Genomic DNA, 23,196 nt, shown 5'->3' on the forward strand with positions numbered 1-23,196 from the left:
CAAACTCAGGGTGGGAAGAAGCACAGCTGATCCTTATGCTATCCTCCTCCGAGGGAATAAACAACTCAATTTACCCTCAAATTGTTGATCTAGTGTGACTGTTGTTATTGGCGTGGCAGTGTATCCGGTCTTATTTTCACTGTCATGGTGGGATTAATATTAATTAGGGGAGGGAGAAGGGGAAAGGTCACACAGAGAGCAGAGGAAAGAAGCAACTGCTGAATTTCCAATGAAACTCTGACTAAGATTTCTCTGTATGAGAGGGGCTGGAGCAATTGCTTGTAGGGGTCATGCCAGTGGGGCTGTGTTTTCTTCCACTGCCATCAAACCCTCGGTAACTACTTGAGGGTTCAATTTTTTTTCTTGTTATTTTGAGGACAGTTGCTGCTATTTCTCCCATTAGGAGATGAAGACTTGCTCTACCTCTTTCTTGCTTTATCCTTGAAGAGACAAAGGAGAAGTACAGAAAAGGCCTTTTGTGCTAGGACACTCAACAGGTGATCCCAGTGGCAGGGACACAAAGTTCATGGGCTTTTGGTCATGCACAGGAGAGGAGGGAGACTTACAAAGCTTTCAGAACTCACCTGTCCCTCAGGCCCTGAGCCCCAGGGCCCTGGCAGCAGGGTAGTGGCTGACTCCTCCTGTCCTGGTAAGTGCTCAGCTTGAAACAAGACAGGGAGAAGGACAGTTGCTTGATCCCTGAGCATTCTGCCAGAAGCTTTAACAGAAAGCAAAAAAGAAGGCAATTTCTCCCTTTCCACTGCATGCACTTGCAGAGGGGTTTGATGCAGTAAGGATGTAGGAAAGACAGCAGTCTGAAAGGCCAGTTGACAAGAGGGGAGGAGAAGAACTGTGCAGCAACAACTCAGGAACATGTAGCCACAGTCAGCATCCCCCTAGGGTTCCTTAACCTATGAATATCTCACTGAACCATTTGCCACTGGCAGTGAAAGGGTAAACCAAACTCTTTCTGGTCACTTGTGTGAATGCCATTTAAAATGTGTGTCTGGGCTCTGGACATGCTGCTGCAATTGGGCTGGGGAATAACTGTAAAATTCTTTATTGGCCATAGAGTTTAATCTGTTGTTTTGTAATTTAATTGTAACAGGCAGTAAAGCTCTTCAAACTCCTCCCCAAGGATGCTACATTTTGAGGAGCTGTTAATGGCATGTTGTGATTTAAAACAATATATTTCTACAGGGATCTGTCTGCTGAAGTGAATAAAGGTCACTCAAGTACCAGGAATTACAAGTTTGTGGTTAGTCTGCAGGTCAAAACTGAAATGGAAAATGTTGGCCTTGTTCCAAAGCCATGAAAAAAGTGAGAAGTTGCCACAGGTTCCATATTTCCCAGACATTAGTCATGTACAAGCTCATCCAGTTGCCACTCCTTCTTACAGTGATTGCACCACTGAGGAGCTACAGGGAGCAGAGCAAAGCCTCTTCCTTCTCCCAGAGAGATCTCACCTGGGTGGTTTGCTGCTCCTGTATAGATCAGTGAAGCACCCAGCACTGTTCCACCCAGTCACAGCACTGCTCCTGTAAATCTGAGCATCTCGTTGGTGCCCAAGCCTCAGCACGTGTGCAGACATTCATGACAGGGTTGTATTTCCAACCAGCAGTGGCTGGGCTGCAAGGCTGGCAGGGAGGACAGAACTGCTTTTTCCATCTGTTAAGGACACTCTAGAAGAATGTCTGGAAGGAGCTGGTTCCTGCTGCCTGTCTGTGCTGGCAGCACCTCATTTCTGCTCACAATGGCAGCTCATTGTCACAGACACATTTTATGAAAAATCCTTTCGTTAGGATTTTTTCTCCTGAGAAAGCTGAGAAGCCTCAGAGGAAAAGAAAAAACAATAATTCTCTGCTGCTGTGGAGTGCAACAAGTGCATCTTGATTATTCTCATGTAGTTGTTTTTAATAATAGCCAATCACAGTGTAGCTGTCTCAGACCCTCTGGTCAGTCACAAGATTTTCCTTTCCTTTCCTTTCCTTTCCTTTCCTTTCTTTCCTTTCCTTCCTTTCCTTTCCTTTCCTTTCCTTTTCCTTTCCTTTTCCTTTCCTTTCCTTTCCTTTCCTTTCCTTTCCTTTCCTTTCCTTTCCTTTCCTTTTCCTTTCCTTTCCTTTCCTTTCCTTTCCTTTCTCCTTTCCTTTCCTTTCCTTTCCTTTTCCTTTCCTTTCCTTTCCTTTCTTTCCTTTCCTTTCCTTTTCCTTTTCCTTTCCTTTCCTTTTCCTTTCCTTTCCTTTCCTTTCCTTTCCTTTCCTTTCCTTTCCTTTCCTTTCCTTTCCTTTCCTTTCCTTTCCTTTCCTTTCCCTCCTCTCCCCTCCCCTCTCCTCTCCTCCCCTTCCCCTTCCCTCTCCTTGAAATCCTTTCTTCTATTATTTTAGTGTACTTTTAATATATTATTTTCCCTTTAATATAATATATATCATAAAATAATAAATCAACCTTCTGAAACGTGGAGTCAAGATTCTCATCTCTTCTCTCGTGCTGGGACCCCTGTGAACACCACCAGAGTTCATCACCAAGGCTAAAAGAGAACAGTGAGAAAGTGGATAGTTCCCAGTTTGGGCAGTTTTTCAGTCAGCTCCCTAAATGGAAAGGGTGTGTTTGGGTGCACAGTGGTTTGTGTCCTAGAGCGGACAGAAATCCTGCAGGGGAGGCCAGGACTGAATGCAGAGGTGAGCTGCAGGGCTGTGCAGGGTGCTGCACCAGTGCACTGAGGGGCTTGGCTGAGAGCACAGCAGAGCCAGGAGGAGGATGTGCCCTTAGCTGGGGCTGGCAGGCTGAGCTAGGTCACTTGCTGGGTGATTACAGTGAAGAGCCAGCTTCTAACTCTGGTTTCTAACAGGGTCTGTTGGGGTGTAGCCAGCACTGTACAGAACAACAAATAGGCTTAAGATCAGGGGAAGAAAACCCTAAGGCTTTACATCACATTTTCATATCCTTCTCTCCCACCCTCTGGCACTGCAATAAATGCTTTAGCATTTTCAGAAGTATAAACACCAGCCTGTGCATGGGCAGGTGTATGAACGCTCAGAAGGAGACAGGAGGCACCACACACACTGCCTTTTGTGGAGGCTGCTAGCAAGGAACGTGGGAGGTGAATTGGGAAGGGTGTCGTTAGCACTCAGGACTAACTGCAGGCAGTCTGAGAACATGGGTAAACTGCTGCAGATTATTTTTGTCCCAAGGGATGCACATAGGGATAACTTTCATGCACAACCAAGCCAGGTCACAGCTGAAGCACTGAAGTGGGTCTGACAGGCAGCCCGGATAAAGAAAAGGTCTCTGCGGGGTGTTCAATTCTCTTTTAAAGGTTACATTCCCCTCTAAAGGTTATGTTTGGCAAATGAAAAACAAGACATTAGCAGCGTGATGACTTCAATGCTAGGTGCTACGTCAAGCAAGCAGAAGTGCTTATCTATATCAGAATTTATTTAAATACTTAGAAAGTGACAAAGTGCAGGGCTAACTTAGGGGAACAGTGTACTGTGGCTAATCTTCTCAAAGAGCCCTTAGCTCCTTAGGAAGTTTCCTGTATGGTACTATTTCCCAGAATATATACAATATGTGACTACATTGTTAGTGTAGAGGTAGTTTCAGCTGCTGCATAAATAGTAGGAAATTGATGTACAGATGAAAGAATCCTCCCTGTTAAAGATACTTTCCCCTTCCTTTCTGGTATCCATTTGTTCTCCTGCCTTCTTTCATGATAGTTTATTCCTTGCTTGTTTACAATAGAGAGAGATAAAATAATTTTTAAAAAGCAGATTTTTTTCAGTTTTTGAAAAGGGGTCAAGGAGAGTCCCAACATCTGTCATCAGCACAGGCAATAGCACTGTGATTTTAAAAAATGTTCTTTTAATGGCCATTCTCATAAATCCCCACTGATTGCCAAAGATGCATCTTTTGATACCATTTGCTGGCATTGTCATAGCTTCAAAGAGCAAGAGGTTAAGCAGCCTCTGAAATCTGAAAGTGCTGCTCCATGTTCAGTCTAATTTAGGAAAGCATTGCAATTGCCCTTGAGTAAGACAGCTGAGAGCAGGTTTTATTCTTCTCAGAGGTTTATGTGGCTCTTGCTCCAGATTTACAGAAGTGGAAGCCAGGTGCTCATAGCTTGACTTGGCTGACAGGTGGCCAGTCAGGCTCCCTGGAGTAATGGGGTTGACATCCAAACCATGACTTTGTTTAAAGTCAGTGGAAATGGGATATCTACCAGGTTGGAGACCTGTGAGGTGCCCCTTGTATGTCCTGTGTGATCTGAGACCCCTGAGATCTCAGGCCCAGATAATACTCTGGGCATTACAGCATGCAAATGGCTGGGATGCAGCTCGGGCACATGGCACAACATTTTAGAGTCTGGAGAACTGGAAATGGCCAAAGAGGCTGCTGTCTCCCTAGCCCACCCTGAGCCCACTCTGCTCAAGAAGAGTGCTTGAGCCTTGGTGTTGTCATGTGCTGGTCAGCACAAATGTGGCACACTGTGTGTGCTTCAGCAACCAGCACCTTGTTGACAATAAAAAAAATTTCTTGCAGCTCACATCTGAAAGCAAAAGAGTCTCTAGGTAAATGCTGGCAGCTGCTGTTGTCTGTGGCTTCTTTTGGTCCTGAGGTCTCATTCTTGCAAAGATTACTCCAGGTATGGATTGAAATCTCCTAAATCCCAAATGGTCTGCAGTAGTTAAATGTCTTTATTCTCCAGAAACAACTACAGTAATTTCCACTGCCATGCTGCCTATAGAATTACTTCCATTTTAGTTTTGTTTTAGTTCACAGCCCCTTCCTTCCTCTCAACCACTTTTCCCTTCCCTTTGCCTTCTCTCCTCCCCACTCCCATCCCTAGCAGTGCTAGGCAGTTACAGATGCTGCAGTATAAGGAACAGAAAAGTCTGGGAAAGCTTCAGCAAGAAAACATATGTTCAGTGTGTCTGCAATTGACCTGAGATCTGTTTTCAGTTTCCTTGGAGACCACAGGTTTTTGCTTTTATCTAGAAGGCACTAAGGAGAATAACTAAATGAACAGATTTCTCTAAGATGCTGTTTTCACTGGCAGTGGCTGCGGACCCTTATTCTGCACCAAACAAAGTCAGGACTCTGCCTTGGCACCATATTTAACGGTGCTGCTTGCAGAAGAGCAATTTGCTTTCCAAATCTGGACAACCAATGTATGAAAGGCAGCATCCTCTTGGCAATGTATGAAAGACAGCATCCTCTTGGCAAGGAGGAGCTCTCCCTGTTCAGGAGCACTTTAAGAGTGGGCCCACCAAGTGCTTGTTATTGAGCAAGCAAATCTGAGCTTCCTCTTCCCCTTCCCTGTGGAACTATGCAGTTCTGTAATGTTTTGCCCTGAGGGTGACAAATGACTCACCTGGGTGTTTATGTCTCTCGCTTGTTCCCACAGTACGACCTTGTGTGTGGCAATGCCTGGATGCTGGATCTCTCACAGGCCATCCTCAATCTGGGGTTCCTGGCTGGGGCATTCATCCTGGGCTATGCTGCTGACAGGTACAGTATGAGCTCATACTTTGGTTTGTTGGGAGGGGAAACCACTCTCAGTATCACCTGCAATAGGCTCGTGTCAACATTTTGCAGGTTTAATTCTCTTGGGATAGATATCCCCAAACTGAGTTAACAAAACCCAGCCAATGTAATCTTTGCTTTGATTTGGGCTGGAAACTTTAAGCAGTTGTAATTACTGGTTCTGTTTGGAGCTTAAAAGGCCACAAAATGAGCTTTTCTTGTGGTTTTCAAACTTTTCTGTGCACATCTGGACCCAGAAAGGGCAGAAAGACACAGAAACAAAAAGGAAGCAAAGAGGAGCTTTCTGGCTGATGTTTACTGAAGGATATTTAATAGGTACCACTGATGATTTCCACTTTCTTTTCCTTTTTTTACAGATATGGCAGAATCCTCATCTACCTGCTCTCCTGCCTTGGGGTTGGGATATGTGGTATCATAGTGGCATTTTCACCAAATTTTACTGTATTTTTGATCTTCCGGTTTCTCCAAGGCATGTTTGGCAAGGGAACCTGGATGACGTGCTACGTGATTGGTGAGAGCTCTTACCCTCTTTCTTTCTTGTTTACAGAAAGTGAGGGATTTTTGGAGGACAAAGACTCTGGCTGCATCCGCTTGTCATTGTATTTTCTCTTGGGAACAAAGCACTGGCCTGGAGTCAGCAGACAAAGAGTAACCCAAATCCATCCTGGTTAATGCATTTGTCCTCCAATGATTAAGAGGTGGGGGAATGGATTATTGATATATAAAGTTTTTGTTATTACATAGAAGATCACCAGGATGATAAAAACTCTACAGAGCAAGCCCCAAACAAACCGGATACACAAACAGGGACATGGTTTATTTTGGCAGAGTCTGAATGTCCTACACAGATGCTCAGAGGAGTTAGCTGCTTCTCCTCACTGGGAGGACAGCTTGGATGGCTGCTTTCATTCTTTAGCTGAGTGTCAAGGCTGGACACCAGGTTCCATATTAGGATTATTATTTTCCTGCAATGTGAAAAGAAAGGGAAGCTTTGTTATAAATAGCATCAAAGCAGCAGGGATACAGAATCTTTGGTAGATTATAATTCATCAGTCTGTAGTCTATGGCAATGAAGCTCCTTGCACAGCAAGCTTCCTTTTGACGAGGAAAGGATACTGTTGTGGTCTCTTGAATGCCTGCCAGCAAGGCAGTCATAAAGCATGAAAAATCCAGACATTGAGGAAGGCATCCTGCAAGAGACAGGATGCCAGATTTACTTAAAAATAAAACCAATCATTTGGTGACCTACTGTTGTAATCCAAAACATAGTGATAATGTTATATAGGGTGTAGCACTGCTGTTGTCCATGAGGCCTGTGACAAGTGTTTAAAATTCCTGGTGGAAGTTAGATGAATGGGAGTGGAATTGCAACCAGACATAAACACTTACAGTGAGACCTGGGAGCACTGTGGTGATCTATGTGCAAACATACCAGTCTAGCTCTTTTAGTACCTAAAGCCCACAAGAACCTTGTTTTTCTGGGCTAAGTTACACTGCTGAGCAGCTCCTGTCCAAGATCCAGGGAAAGGACCAGAAGCTGCTTTTCCTCTTACTTCCATGCACATGGCTTAATTTTAAGCTGAGATCTTATCTTGAGACTTTGGCAAGTGCTCTAACCATCAATCTGTTTTATGAGAGACCAGGGCTTCCTTAAAATGGCCAAGCTTTAACAGAAAGGAATGTTTTTCAATGCTCAGATCAGGCTGCCTGACTTTAGGGAAAGATTCAGAGATCCTGAGAACCTCAGGAACACTGTATTACTGCAGGCCTAAGCAAGGTGCCTGACTCTTGGATAGAGTGATTCCTTCCAAATCCCTTCAGGGATCAACTCTTATCTCCGGGAATCACCCAGAGTATTTGCCAACCTAACATCTTTTAAGAAACATACATGTACAGATCATAGGTTTGTTTGCACCAGGAGGGAGGCTGCAATTAATACATTCCCAAAGCTCTTGATCTGTGCTTCAGGCTGCCCCAATAACCTCCCTTTGTATGTATGTAAAAATACAATCCAGTTCTTTTGGGGGCAGTGCTAATCAGCTATCCTTAGGCAACAGAGCTGCCCCTGAGCTATGCAGAGGTGATGGATAATCCATAAAAATGGTCATGCTGTCATATCTCTCTGCATTGCCAGCCAAAACAAACCATTGTTACTTGTACATTTGTGTCTCCTTTAGCAAAATAAATAAATAAATAAATAAATTTAAAAGAAAATGTTTTCTGCATGTTGCAAGCCAAGGTAATACCCTCTGCTTTTACTGTGAAGGTGTTGTAGTGAAGATTGTTTTGGAAAAAACAGGAGACACTTCTTCATGCATTGCTTACCTCAGTTGTGAGCAATGCATGAAGAAGTGAGATGGGATATTGCCTGAAAAACGAGCATAGATTTCAGAGCTATTAGACACATTCACAAAATAAAAAAATCCACCAAATTATTAAAAAAACCCCAAACAACAAAAACTAAAACTTTCCTAATAAATGAACAAACCAGACTGTATCACACCTTTCCCTCAGAGCAACCATGATATGGTTAAGCTCTCCTCCCCACAGATGCCTTGTCCATATTACCTGCTGTGAGCAGCCTCTGCCTGAAGGATCCCCTTGTCTGGGCATGTGCCAAAACTGCACCAGGGAGAGTGCTAAGGATTTCCCACCAAGCACATGATCATGATGCAGTCTCAGACCCCTGTTGTGGCCCTCTGTGGTTCAGTAGCAAACACAAAGTCAGAAGCCCCTCTGGCTGGAGAAGGGTGGGTGAGCTGATGAGGAGGTGTCACTTGTGTTTGCCCTGGACAGCCTCAGTGAACGCCTGCACTGCTGAAGACAAAATGCTGGGCTAGACACAGCTGTGGCCTGATACAGCATAGCCTTCCTTATATTTCACCTCTAATAATTTATTTTCGACTTGGGTTTGTTTCTGTGTTATTCATTGTGGCTTTGTCTCTGCTCAGTGACGGAGATCGTTGGTTCCGATCAGCGGATGGTTGGAATTGTGATTCAGATATTCTTTACCCTGGGAATTATAATTCTCCCTGGAATTGCATACTTGATTCCCACCTGGCAGGGGATCCAGCTGGCCATTTCACTGCCCAACTTCCTCTTCCTGCTCTACTATTGGTAATGTTGCAGTCATTGCTCTTGTCATTATTGCTATTGCTATTTGAGCACCTTGGGAGTCCTGCTGTGGCTCCAAGTCTCCAGAGTGGAAGATCTAGGTTAGGAAGAAGATATTTGCACATTGTTGTCTATGTAATTTGTAATTCCTCTTTAGTGAATCACAGACGTACATTACTCTAGTTTTTCTGCCCATAGTTTGCCTCTCTGATCAGCCACAACTGGCCCTTCACATAAACCTGCTCTGTTTTATAAGTTAACTTGACCGAAGTTGATTTTTCCCATCAGCCATGAGATCCCACTTCTGCCTCCCATTATCTACTTAGTTAAAGTTTGACCTTGCCCTCAGGTGCCCTGGGCTGGGCAGTACAGCTGATGAGAAAGCAGAGCTCTGAGCCATGGCAAACACCTGTCTCAGTGCAGTGGTCCTGTGGGATGGATCCCAAGAGTTAGCACCCAAGGAGCCTCCTCCTGAACTGCCTCCTTAAACACTGCCTGCTGTGAACCTTAAAACAGTGCATCATCTTAACCCTAGGCTAGCAGAAACTGAAGCACCCATCAGTGGCATTGCTTTGTTCAGTTTATAAAAGAAGTATATGTTTGTGTGTGTGTATCTTACAGTGATACAGCCAGAAGCATCCTGATCTGCCTGTATGTGTTACTCTATGTTTAGTGTTGGCTTTCATTGTTGCTTTTCTACAGGAACTTTCTTTGCTTGTTGGTTATACTTTTGACAACCAGTGTGCAGATACAATATTAAAATTTCTGATTTTTCAGCTTTGCAGAGTATTGATGTAGTCTCTTTTCTTCTTTCTTGCCCACTAGGATCAAATATTTTACAGAAGGCTGTCTGGAAAAGCAGTCCTCAACAGAGTTTTTGTGTCCCAAAGACTGACAAATCTGGGTTTTGTGTTAACACAGGGTAAAAGATAAAAGACTTTGGTTTACTTATGATATTACAAGGTAAAAGCCTTATTTACAACTTTTGTGTTCTTACAGGGTGGTTCCTGAATCTCCACGTTGGCTCCTGACACGCAAAAAGGGAGAGAAGGCATTGAAAATCATGCGCAGCATTGCAAAACACAATGGGAAATTTCTCTCACCCCATTACTCAGAGGTACAGTCATGTGTTTGAGCTGGAGGTTTTTCCAAAGCTTTCTTAAGCTTTGGAAGGTTCAATGGTGTTAAAGTGCATTCTCTCTAAGGGATGGACAGCACTCTTGAAGAGTCACACCAGAACAGTTTGTTGTCAGTCACACAACTACTTTGTTAATTGCAAGATGGGAAAAGTGAACTGGCTGGAAATATACAGGCTGAAAAAAATAAGCTTGCAAAACAAGGAATCAGGTCTTTCTTTTGTAACACTCCCACTTTAAAAACTTGTGGGAAATATCAGAAACTACCCTGAGGGGCAGTGGTGTTTCATAGCAGTTGCCATTTGATGTGACAGAGTGAGTGGAGATAGCATGATCCACTTTCCTGGCTCTTTTTCTAGAAGTTCCTTTTACAACTCTAAGAGAAAAGGAAATTAGATTTCAAGTATAAATTTGCTTCCATCCCAAGAGGGAGAAAATACACTGCAAAGTTCACAACTGAGGAAGCTCTGTCTGAGATCACTATTCACAAAGTAGGATGATAAGTGTTAGAGTCACAGTCCTTTGGCCAGCGGTCATGACAGAACTTGAAAGGACTGATGCATTTAATGCAAATAATGCTGCCATGACATTGCAGCATTTGGCTTGTTCTGTGTTGGTTGCAAATGTCTGGCTCTCAGTCCATGATTACTGCAGCACTGGACTTATGGTTCAGTGAGAACAGATGTGGTTAACTGGAGTGATTAAGGTCCCTTTCAACACGAAACATTCTATGATTCCTGTGCTGGGACCCCAGAGCTGGATGCAGCCCTGCAGGTGGGCTCTCAGCAGGTCAGAGGCACAGAATCCCCTCCCTGGCCCTGCTGCCCACACTGCTTTGGATGCAGCCCAGGATACAATTGGCTCTCTGGGATCCAAGTGCACATTGCTGGGTCATGTCCAGCCTCTCACCCACCAGAGCCCCCCAAGTCCCTCTGGGCAGGGCTGCTCCCGGTCTGTTCATTCCCAGCCTGTGCTGATCCCAGGGGTTGCCTGGATCCAGGTGCAGCACCTTGTTAAACCCCTTGGCTAAACCACATGAGATTATGAAAGGACATAGAGCTGTTGAAGTCCAGAGGAGGGCTGTGAAATGATCAGAGGGCTGGAGCACCTCTCCTGTGAGGAAAGGCTGACAGAACTGGGGGTGTTCAGCCCAGAAAAGTGAAATTTCCAGGGAGATCTTAGAGCTGCCTTCCAGTACCTAGGGGACAGTTACAAGAGAGCTGAAAAGGGACTTTTGACAAGGGCATGAAGGAACAGAACAAGGGGGAATGGCATCAAACTGAAAAAGGGCAGTTCTAGATTTTTAGATGTTAAGAAGATGTTAAGAAGAAAATCTGCACTGTGAGAGTGATGAGGAACTGGAACAGATTTCCCAGAGAAGCTGTAAATGCCCCACCCTGGACAGTGTTCAAGGCCAGGCTGGATGAGGCTTTGAGCAGCCTGGCCTAATAGACAGTGTCCCTGCTCATGGCAAGGGAGCTGGAACTAGATGAACTTTAGCGCCCCTTCCAACCCAAACCTTGCTATGATTCCATGAATCTATGGTCTTTTGCTGGGGCACATACACCAGTGTGATTCCCACATCCAGGTGAGAATTATGCAGTGCCAAGATGCCCCAAGTCATGTAGCAGAAGTTTGTGCTTCTGCAGCTTCCTCTCCACATTCAGCCCCACATTCATACACCCACTTCCTCTCTAAACATCAGCATTTTCAAAGCATCATGTCAAAAAGATGTCTTTCCTCATTTTTTCTTTAGAGTTGTATTTATGTTTTTTTTTTTTTTTTTTTTTTTTCAAAAGTGTCCATGCTCATGGCCTTGAGCCACTCACAGCTCAGATTAAGTAACAGATTAACCTCCACACATCCAGATTTGCACTGGCTCTGTTCCTAGGACCTTTTTAATGTAGAATCTCTGTCATCCTTTTGCTGTGTCCAGGGGAAAGAGAGCATCTCCAGGAAGTGCATGGGTAATGGATCAAGGGTATTTCTCACATTAACTGATATTAGACTTTTCTTTCATGAAGCAGCTCCAGAATTTCAGGCTAAATGCTGCAGGTGTGGAGGCTCAGGAAGAAGTGAGAGGCATTATTCCTCAATGCACTTGGGCTCAGATTTTCCAGTATGTCTGTATCAACTTCATCAGCCAAGTCTCTTACACGGCTCTGGATGTTGCAGCTTTGGGTTTTTGCTGGCTTGCAGAAACCACAGATGACCTTTATATGAAAAAGGATAAACATTTGCTGCTTTTGCTTTATGAGTTATGACACTGGTGTAGGTCAATGCCAACCAGAACTTATTAAACTAATTCTAAATTATAAACCCTTTTTTACCAGTTGCTCATATTTATTCTATCATGGAGAGTTTTTCAAACTAATTTTCTAATTTTGGTCTCTGTCCAAAACCAGAATGAACTGCAACCCTCTGAGTAGAGCTGTTTCTTAAGGGAATTGTGGATCAAAACCTGTCCCTTTATCTACAGATTTTTTTTTGCTACCCTATAAAATATCTCTAGACATGTTTATTTCTTAAATACATTAAATTACATATGTAAATGTTATATACATACACGTACATATAAGCCTGCATGGCCCATGAAGAATTAAGCATGTGTAGAACTATGTACACAAAAATCATTGTGGGAAAACTGATATGTAATTTTGCTGGAACATGACAATGTGAGGGAAGTTATAAAGGGCTCATCTAGGGTTTTCAAATCTTTGGAAACATGGGCCCTGTCACTGAATTCCTGACTGCACTGGTGTGAATAGCAAAGCTCTCCTTGACTTCACAGAACAAAAAGAGGATTTTTTTCCCTGCAAAGTGTTGACTCTCCATAGTGCTTTTTTTCTTCATCTATAAAAAAGTGCTCAGTCATGCTGGGGGTTATTTTGACTTTATTAAGACATAAAAATACAAGCGGCAGTTGTGCTGAATTTATCTTTAGTCCTCTAGAAATCTAAAACCATATTTGCACAAAGTCACAACTGATGGCTGGCAGCCTGTTCTTATAAACAACAGACATGGCAGCTTTATAACCATATTATGGAGAGTCCAAGAGCAGTGCAGAAACCCAGCAACCTCAGCCTGCCTCACTAAGGACTCTGGCATGCAGCACAAGTGGCAGTGCTTTGAAGAAAACTTTTGGCTCTGGTTACAGAAGAAAAGTGAGAGGGAGTAGAAAGGAAGTTCAAACAAGTGTGGGCTTTCTCTGTCTTACTTACAAAGCTTTGTGTCAATCAGTTAGGAAAAAGTCATGTGTAAACACATCCAGCCAAATCTCACTGAAAAACAGCTGTGCTACCTTATGATATAATAAAACAAAAGGTGAAAACTTTGGGCTCAGCCCTGGCTGAGCTGATGAGACCCTCAGGCAATGCCTTTGGCTTTACCTGTGTTGTCATCATGGATCTGCATGTTACCTTGAGCTTCTCTGTCTTTCCACTCCTGTCTCCCCTCTGGCCTGGGCTCCTGCCCCTCTGTGAGCAGCAGGTGCTGTGGTAATGGAGAGGGGTTTGCTCCTCTCTTAGCTCCTCCTCTCAGGAGGGGTCAATAATGGAGAGTTAAAGCAGCAAGGCTGCCTAAAATCCTTCTAAAATGGCCCAGCAGGTTTAACCCCATGTTCCCCACAGCTGCTTTGAGAGCTGACAGCAATCCCAGCTGTGGCTGCCAGGTCTTGGGCAGTATCATGTTTGGTCCCTGCCTGAAATTGCCTCTGCCTTATCTTCCTGGGGTCTTCCTCACTTGCCAAATGACCATATGAATGAGGGGTTTTCACCTGGCTCGGTTAAAAACTGCTGGCCAGAGTTAAAAACAGCCTAGATCAATGTAACTAATCCCTTTTTGGCCCTACTGGTATTCTGGCTCTGTACTATCTACAGCAATGAACTTCAAAGGATAAACACAGGACTGTTTGAAATCCTGCTCTTTTCTGTTAGTGTTAAACCCTCTAACCAGTAGTTTCATTGAGTATCTCATTGTGACTGATTGCAGGCAGCTTAGAGCAGATTTATTATACTTTGTAGGCAGTATGAGAACCATTGATTCATACTTAGCACATTATTTTTTTCAGGGTAAAAGCCATGTTCAGCACAGCGTGTGTGTATTTATATCAGGACCCTCTGAATTTCACTGGTTGAATATTTTGTAGCACTCAAGCTAGATCATAGATGTCATAGATCTCTGCTCTTTCTCTCACTCCCCTTTTCTTCCTGCTGCCCAGCTTGCTGCCAGTGATGTTGCCAAGCCCATTGCCTGCTGCTCAGCCCTTCTCTCCCTGCTTCTCTGAGCCCATTACTTTGCCCTGTCTGCTCCTCCCTGCCATCCCTGGCAGAAGGCAATTCTGTGCCCAGTGGCCCTGATGTGACAATGATTGCTTGTTACCTTCCAAGTAAATCCAGGTCAACAAGGAGGAAATAATTTTTCCGTTCTCAAGTTAAGATTGGCGATTTTTAAATTGATTTTTGCACAATCATCTCATTAAGGAAAGCTAACAGCCATATCCAGTTATTAGCTGTTCCAACACCTGTGCACTGCTCTGGAGTGCTATGAGCAGCAAGCTGGCTTGCCAACACCTTTGCTTACTGGACTGGAATATTGCTGATCACTGTATTTACACAGAAACTGTGTCCCAGTGTGTTGCTCTTGTGCCGAGACTGAGGCAGGAACAGGCGAGAGGCAGGATCGTAGAAAAGGCAAAGAAGGCTTTATTCAAAAGAACCCTGCTGTCACAGACACATTTTATGAAAAATCCTTTCCTTAGGATTTTTTCTCCTGAGAAGCTGAGGCCTCAGGAACAAAATGTAAACAGTGGTTATCTGCTGCTGTGGAATGCAACAGGTCCATCTGTGATTGGTCTCGTGTGGTTGTTTTTAATTAATGGCCAACCACAGTCAGCTGGATCGGACTCTCTGTCCGAGACACAAGCTTTTGTTATCATTCCTTCCTTTTCTATTCTTAGCTAGCCTTCTGATGAAATCCTTTCTTCTAGTCTTTTAGTATAGTTTGACTATAATATATATCATAAAATAATAAATCAAGCCTTCTGAAACATGGAGTCAGATCCTCGTCTCTTCCCTCATCCTAAGATCCCTGCGAACACTGTCACACCGCGTGGTTTTTACAGAGTGGTATGATAGGTTCTATTCTTTTGGCTAACTAACAGAAACATCTTTCTCATGCACTGTCCTTGAGATGAACAGAAAAATAAAGTAGAAAAACACCCCCTGCAAATTGTTTATACTCAACAAGTTATCACATTTTTCCAACTCCCTAAAACTTCTCACAAGCCGCTGTGAGAAATGCTTGCTGTTTCTCTCTCTCTGTCCCATGGCATCCCCACCAGTGCCTGCCTGCCTGTGACAGCTGACTGCTGCCCACTTGTCTCCTCAGATCACTATTACCAACGAGGAGGTCAGCAACCCCTCCTTTCTGGACCTGGTGAGGACTCCCCAGATGAGGAGGAACACGCTCATCCTGATGTACGCCTGGTGAGTGCCCATGTCACCCAGTTTGTTACCTGGGTGAGGGGTCTTGAGGGAAGATTCCCTTGTGCCTTTTAGGGTCTCTCCAGCTGCTTGCAACCATTTGTTTGCCACCCAACTCTTTTTTCCCTCTGCTGTTTAGGTTCACAAGTGCCCTCATCTACCAGGGGCTTGTCATGCGCCTGGGAATTACCGGAGGAAACCTCTACCTGGACTTCTTCATCTCAGGAGCTGTGGAGCTGCCCTCTGCTTTCCTCATCATAGTGACAATGGATCGCATCGGCCGGCGCCTGCCTTTCGCCATGGGCAACATCGTGGCCAGCGTGGCGTGCCTCATCACTGCCTTCCTGCCAGAAGGTAATTCATTCCCTGCCCTGGGACAGGCTCTGCTGCTCAATGGCACCCCCTGAGCAAGGATAGTGAGCCCACAGAGCTGCAGGTAAAAGTAAAAGCATCTGGTGATACAGACAGCACCCAGTCATGGAACAGCACACCCTATCTGCATGTAGCAGAGCACCTCGTTTCCCTGGCACATGGAACAGCCATCTCTTTGATGGGTTATGAACAACAGCTGGGAGCAGCCCTAGAGAAAACTTCTGTCAAGGCTCTGCACGCTCTGTAAAGGCAAATGCAAGGGGAAAACATAGAAACATAATGGGAAAATACATTCCCTGACCTGGAACACACTTAGTGATGTAAGAAATCAGTGATTTTGGTGACTCATCTTGGTAAGTCTTTTCCTTTACCAACAAAACAATGCAACAACACAACACAATGTAGGGGCTTTGGTTGGCATCACAGAGATTGTTGCCTCGCCCTCACTCTCCCAGGGGTTTGGACAATGCTAAGAGGCTGGGAGAAAGATATGGCTTTTGATTAAGCCATTCTTATCTGGTTTCAAGGACAGAGAAGAGGTCTGATATTGCACAAAGGCTTCCCAGCACTCCTCTCCTTTCTTTCTTTAAAGTGTTTTCCCTACCTTTCCCTACCTTCCCTACCCTTTTTTTGGAGGATTTTTTTTGTTCTTGTTGTTTTTTGGGTTTGTTTTTTTTTTTTTTTGTGGGTTTTTGTTTGTTTGGGTTTTTGGGGTTGTTTGTTTGTTTGGTTTTTTTTTGTTTTTTTTTTTTTGTGGGGGGGGGTTTGTATTCCTAGAGAGGCATTTGGAGGTGCTTTGGATTGTATATAACCAAAGCATTATGCCTTATTGTGGCTGGGGACCAGAAGCTCAATGGACATCAAAAAGGCTTATTCCTCCCCAGAACTGTTCCTATCAAAGTGAGGGACAGTCCTGGCCATCCTAAGAGGTTTTAGTTTCTCAAGGTATATATCATGGGGCTGCCAACAGCCTTCTCTCAGTAGGAGAGGACAGCCTTGGGATTAAGATACTTACAGTTGGACATTTGAGGTCCAAGTCCTGCTTTAAAGAAATCTGTTTATACAGATGGAAAAAACTGCAGCTCTCAGATCTGAGCCCCTTCACACTGTGTTGCTCACAAAATTCCAGTCCCCTGGCAGAGGGAGGGCCCACATGGACGTCACCATCACCTTGGGAGTCTGATGGACTGAAGGGATGCCATGCAGATGACGTGGATTTGTTTTGTTCTTTCCAGCCTTTGTTTATCTTATATATTTTTGAAAACAGAACTCTTCAGGGCAAAAGCAGTGTCTTACAACACGGGATGAAGTTTGATGGTGGTTTGTTTGGTTGTTTTGGAAGGGAAAAAACCCCAAGTGTCTCATTTTTTGGTTCAGGGAAAACGGAAATGTTTTCTTCTTCTTCCACTGAAGATTTGAGTAAACTCAATCAGTGCCAGAGCCCTCTCCAGTGGCAGAGCTCCCCTTTGTGCCAAGTTCAGGCTTGTTGTTTCACTTGCCTTTCTCTCTGCCTAGTGATGGTTAGACCGTGCAGGAGACTGCCCTCTCCCAAGAGCGTGACAGAAGTGCTTGTCACATTCCTTGTCATGCACTTCCAGAGAGCACCAGATCTCCAGAGAGGGGTTGCTCACAATGAGAGGGGCAGCTCTGCCCTGCTGTGTGTGAGTGGCCACTGCATCCCTGCTGATGTCCAAGGGCTTCCTGCTGATGTATTCAGGGCAGTGGCTGCTCACCAGAGCTTGAGTGGAGCTGGGAGAGCTGGGCAGAGCCCACGGGGCAGTGCCAGGTACAGCCTGTGCCAGGTATGATGGAAGGGGAGGGGAGGATGACCAGGATTAGCATAATTAGGAGTGGCTAGAAAAATCACAAAGGGTAGATGGACTGCTCTAGGGAGAATGATTTTAATGCAGCCTTCCTGGAGGTTTCTAAGAGATGTGTAGATGTGGCACTTAGGGACATGGTTTAGTGATGGAGGAGCAGGGGTGGGTTAACAGTTGGACTCCATGGTCCTAAAAGTCTTTTCCAACCTAAGTGATTCTATGATTCCATGCAGCTTTAGAGGTACTTTCCTTGGGGTCAGAAGGTTTTGGGAGGTGACTCAACAGTGTTTCTTGCAGCATAACATCTCTCTGTAGAAAAATACTCCTTTGTGGAGCACAATTTGGATGTGGAAGCTTATCATGGTTATTCTCCCACCCATGCTGTTATGCCCCACCAGTATCTTGAATCAATCAACTCTAGTGATTTCTAATCTCCATCTCACATAACATTTGAAAGCAATAAATGCCATTATAGATTGATACCTACAGCAGCAGCCTTTCAGTCTGATTTGCAGTGTTCCTGTGGTATAATTTCTGCTGACAGGCCTTGGGCTCTCAGAAATGCTCTGCTGGTGTGGCAGAGCACACTTCATGCAGAAGTGTTTCTTTTTGTACTGCTGGTGTGGCAGAGCACACTTCATGCAGAAGTGTTTCTTTTTGTATGAACAGATATCCCATGGCTCAAAACAACAGTTGCCACGCTGGGAAGACTGAGCATCACAATAGCTTTTGAAGTTGTCTATCTAGTGAACAGTGAATTGTACCCTACAACACTGAGGTATGTCACAAGCTCCCAGGAATCTTTCAACTTTTCCCTGTGCTTTTCACCATTTCCAATTTCCTTTGGTTAAACTTGGTTGTCTCCAGAGTTTCCTGCTCTGAATAGCCACTGTTTAAAAAAATGTGGAAGGCATACACTGAAGAGATAATTTTGGAGCTAAGTCTACATTCTATTCCTGAAACTTCTGGCTACTCTGTTTGGTAGCCCCTCTCTAATATCTGGTACTTTTTGTCTTTTGCAGAAACTTTGGTGTTTCCCTGTGTTCAAGTCTGTGTGATCTTGGTGGGATCATAGCCCCATTCCTGCTTTTCCGATTAGCAGCCATTTGGTTGGAGCTACCTCTAGTTATTTTCAGTAAGATTTAATTTACAATATACTTTTGGTTTAAATATCCTTCTCCTAACAGGGCTTTTCTTTTGGGTCAAAAGCAGTGGCCTTATCTCCCCTGCAGAGCAGTGCTTCTCCACCTTATTGCCTAGAGCAAGAGGCTGAATGGCAAATGGTGAAAGGCGATTGCACAGTGTGGAAGAGCTCAGGTCTGCTTAGGTAACTCTGAGCTATGTCAAGTGCTTTAAGACTGAGAAAAATTTCAGCTAGGTTCTGTAATTGCATGGGAGTCTGTGGGTAAACCAGACTTCTTTCTACAAGGTAGATGTGACTGGAAAAAATCAAAATGAAAAGGATAGAATATGAGGGGAAATTTGCACCAGTGACAACTTTAGCTGAAAACAAAATTGGAAAGACAATAGACTTTAATATTTCAAAAGATTACCATTATTTCAAGAAAATTTATAGATAGAAGTACAGTGTTCGCATTATCTAATTATTAAATTCTGCTGCCTCTGAGGGACATATGAATCCCCTCTGTCTTAAGTAAACAGCTACAAAATGAGAGAGGATCAGAGTGAACTATGCAACACTCAGGGAACATTTGATTTTTTGCTCCAGCCCTTCTATTTTTGACTTAATACATTAATATGAATTATATCTATGCAGGAAATTATTCCAAAATATCCATTCCTAATTCAGATTGTATCTGAATGCTGCTCCCCAAGGAGGAGTTTTTGTTCTGAACCACATAATTTACTTTGGCCATGGATAAAGAAGAGAGTATTCAGGAAAATCTCAGAGGTTTCAGGAAACACAGATGCATCCACATGACAGAGCCCTTTGAGAAAAGGCAGATTTGTTCTACATGAGAAATCCCACCCTGGTTCCCGTGCTGTTTTTGTACATTTGCCCATGTGCACTTACCTCAGGTTTTTGACTTCTAAGATCTCCCTTTGCAGAGATCAGGCTGCAAATGAGCTCCTAGCCCTCAAGTGATTTTGTAATAGGCTAAATTAATGTAACATAGAGATGTTTGATTAGAATAGGTTAATCAGAAATAGCTGACGCACTTAAAACATCTCACTTCAAACTCAATCTGAATAAACTTTTCTCAGTGGATAAATGCTGAAAATAAAAAAAGTAACAATGTCCTCATTGCTTTTGTATTTCTTCAATGTTCATTGTAGGTATTCTTGCAGCTGTCTGTGGCCTCCTGGTATTGCTTTTACCAGAGACAAAGGGAATGTCATTGCCAGAGACAGTGGAGGATGTGGAGCAGCTTCCAAGGTATGAGATGGATTTTCTTACTTACACTTGGGTGAGGTTTTCAGGGGATGCTCTCCTCCAACTTTACCAACTGTCATAAAGTATTGATGTTTTCCAGTGTCAAAGTAAATTCCCTAGTTGGGTAGATGCCATGAGCAGGTGGTATTTTCCTCAACAGAAAGCTGAACTTTGCAATATCACTAAGAAAGGCTATTAAAATAATGTATGGTGATAAAACCTGTATTTTTCTCATAGAGACACAAAGTTGTCCTATGCATCTCTGGAAGCAAAAAGCAACAACAGTGCACAAGAGAGGTGCTGCAAAGCATAGTCTGCAACTCTCTGCTCAAAAAACCTAGCCATTACCTCAGTCAAAGCATCCTGTGAAGAAGGGCCCCTTATAGATGCAATTCCACAATTTGTGAGATCGTTTAAAAGTCACATATGAGATGGATTTATAGCTGAAGAGTTTTAGGCACAGCTTACCCACTCCTGGTACACAGCAAGCCAGACTGCCCTGCAAATATCCAGGGACCTTGGCTAAATAATTTGAGGTCCTAGTGCTATAAATGAGTTTCAAGGAGAGGCTTTGAATATTACATTAACAACTTTTGCCTGATTCAATGTACAAACAAAAGAAAGAGGAAATTTTCTATGGAAAAAAATAATGTTTCAGTACTGCAGCTTGGACTACAACTTAAACTACATATTTGCCTGGTTTTTCACAATTATACCCCTCTCTCCTTCTGTTTCAACAGTCATTTTGGAAAATGTGGCAAGAAACGGAAACACCGGGACACCAACTCTTATATTTGACTTTTGAAGGACAGCACTGAGCTAAGAACTTTGTTCCCATACTGGGAATTTGTTCTCCAGCTGCCACCACTTCAAAATTTGCTGCAGAATATGGATTAAACTTCATGTTTTCCTTCTAAGCACAAGGACATTTAATACAAGTAGTGTATTTTTCTATGAATATGGAATAAATACTTGTTTTTTCTGAGTACGCCATTTGCAAGAAAGGACTGTGGTTCTTCACAGAGAACAGAACAGCTTTAAAAATATGGAATGTCCAGCTCAGTGACCTTGTATTTATTTCTGTATCTATTTGAGACTTTTGTTTATTGTTTTGTTAGCATTTACATTTGTGTGGGAAGGATTTAAATGGTAGTGCTTGTTTAGATGACCTTGAGGAGGAGAGGATGGCTATTTTAACCTGTCCTCCTGTGCCCCTGAAGAATCTGGACCAATAGAAGTTATGATGGCTGAAGAAGGAGGGCACTGATCAGGGTGACACTTTCCCTGGTTGACAGGGATGGAAATCGGCAGTGTGCATCAGCAGAACTTCTCTCTGGTCTGATTGTCATCCACAGGGACCCTTTTCAACAAGTGCCCTTCTTCCCTCCTCGTTCAAGGGCTTTCTGAAACGTGGAAACAGTCTCCTCCTCATCTTTCCAGGGCTTTATGTAGGTGTCAGTCCCTGCACAGGGCATTAGCTCTGCAGCACAGATTGTCCTGCTGCCCATTAGTGCCTTCCCCAGACACAGCTGGGGTTCATGTGACACCCCTCATCTCCCCAAGGGAAAGGCTCCTGCCTCCTCTCTCCTCTCCTCTCCTCTCCTCTCCTCTCCTCTCCTCTCCTCTCCTCTCCTCTCCTCTCCTCTCCTCTCCTCTCCTCTCCTCTCCTCTCCTCTCCTCTCCTCTCCTCTCCTCTCCTCTCCTCTCCTCTCCTCTCCTCTCCTCTCCTCTCCTCTCCTCTCCTCTCCTCTCCTCTCCTCTCCTCTCCTCTCCTCTCCTCTCCTCTCCTCTCCTCTCCTCTCCTCTCCTCTCCTCTCCTCTCCTCTCCTCTCCTCTCCTCTCCTCTCCTCTCCTCTCCTCTCCTCTCCGTGCTTTTCAAACACCTCTTTCAAGAATATGCTGATTTTTTCCTTTACAAATCATGCTCTCTGCCCATCCCTACAAACCAAATTCCTTCACCCTGACCACTGCCAAGATGACCTGCAATTTCTGCATTCTGTTCATTATCACTATTTGTCATCTTTCTGTCTTGGGCATAATTTTTTTTAGGTTCTTGACAGGGATGTCAAGCTGTCTTGGGCAGGGATGAGCCGGGAGCTTTGGTTATGAAGGGAGGTAAGTGTTTATTAGTCCTTTGAAGCTGACATGTAACAGAGTAATTCTCTGGCTCTGTAGCAGATACCAGGGACAGACTGCCTTTCCCTTCTTCTGTATTACCTTCATCAAGAATTCTGTCCTGGCCACTGACTGGTGAACAATTCACTCCTTGCAGGGAAGGACTTGAGAAGATGTGGCATTCAAAAGCTATCCTATTATAAACAGAGAAATAAATAAAAGAAAGTCAGTGAGATGTTGTAAAGGACCTTATAAGCTCACAGAAAAACATGTTTGGCACAAGCAGATATAGGACTGAGTTTGGAAGGTTCATACCACAAATCAGTAGCACTTTGGTACAGTCAGTGAAAATGAATGATCACTGCTCCAGTCTCACCATCCTAGGACTCCAGGAGGATTTCCTGTGGTGAGGAATATACTGTGCTTTTCAGCAATTCCCAACTCTCCCTGCCTTTTCCCAGCAACTGCCTTTATCACCAGCCCTTCTGGAGGAAAACAGGACCTTTAATAAAAATCCCAGCCTAGTGTTTGCACACTTTAGGCAGTTAGTGATAAAAGCCTGTCTTTCAAGGCTGTTTCTAACTTACTCTGAGGCACAGCAAAGGTCAAAGGTATGCTTAGCAAAAGTCAGTAATGACTTGGAGATATGAAACTAAATTAACATCTCACAATATATATGGTTAATCTAGAAGACACCACACAAAACTGGAGCTACTGCTACAAGGAGAAACCTTCTCCTAGACCAATACAATCTTCTGTGGACAGCTGATAGCCCAAGGCTGGCTGGCAGACACCAGCCCTGAACTGGAAGCTATGGGTGTGCACTGGCCAGAGGCTGTGTCTCAGTGAGAACCCCAGCCACAAAACTCAGCCCAGCCAACCTCTACTGAAGGCGCCTTGGAGAACCAGGGTGAAGTGATCACATGTGATGCTGGGTGAGCTGAACCCCCCTCTTCCATTCAGCACTTCTTCTTTGTGATTTTTTTAAAAATTGGTGTTTTAAACACTAGCAGCTTGAGAAGATTGCAGAGATCTTTTAAAGCTACAGCTTTCCAAATAAATGTGAATAATATTTGATAGCTTCTTCAGTTAGTGGACAACTAAAACACATTGAGAAATGAGAGATGCAAAGACTTGTTTCCTCCTTTCAGATTATACTTTGTTTTGCATGTGTTGCTCAAAAGATAATGTGAGTGATAAATTCTGGTGGGTAAAAT

General features: G+C 43.9%; 1 protein-coding gene across 1 annotated transcript in view; it reads left to right on the top strand.

The window, feature by feature from the left end:
- The window catches only part of SLC22A3 (solute carrier family 22 member 3), a 26,552-nt gene extending 5,708 nt beyond the window's left edge, over nucleotides 1-20,844 (top strand). The window contains exons 2-11 of the mRNA XM_058020691.1: nucleotides 5,405-5,508; nucleotides 5,901-6,055; nucleotides 8,496-8,661; nucleotides 9,658-9,775; nucleotides 15,183-15,280; nucleotides 15,417-15,631; nucleotides 18,139-18,247; nucleotides 18,492-18,604; nucleotides 19,768-19,867; nucleotides 20,605-20,844. Coding sequence (XP_057876674.1) covers nucleotides 5,405-5,508; nucleotides 5,901-6,055; nucleotides 8,496-8,661; nucleotides 9,658-9,775; nucleotides 15,183-15,280; nucleotides 15,417-15,631; nucleotides 18,139-18,247; nucleotides 18,492-18,604; nucleotides 19,768-19,867; nucleotides 20,605-20,662 — 1,236 coding nt within the window. The 3' untranslated portion in view covers nucleotides 20,663-20,844. The remainder of the gene's footprint in view (nucleotides 1-5,404; nucleotides 5,509-5,900; nucleotides 6,056-8,495; nucleotides 8,662-9,657; nucleotides 9,776-15,182; nucleotides 15,281-15,416; nucleotides 15,632-18,138; nucleotides 18,248-18,491; nucleotides 18,605-19,767; nucleotides 19,868-20,604) is intronic.
- The last annotated feature ends 2,352 nt before the right edge of the window (nucleotides 20,845-23,196 follow it).

Source organism: Melospiza georgiana, chromosome 3 (genome assembly GCF_028018845.1).
Source record: "Melospiza georgiana isolate bMelGeo1 chromosome 3, bMelGeo1.pri, whole genome shotgun sequence".
Lineage (NCBI taxonomy): Eukaryota > Metazoa > Chordata > Aves > Passeriformes > Passerellidae > Melospiza > Melospiza georgiana.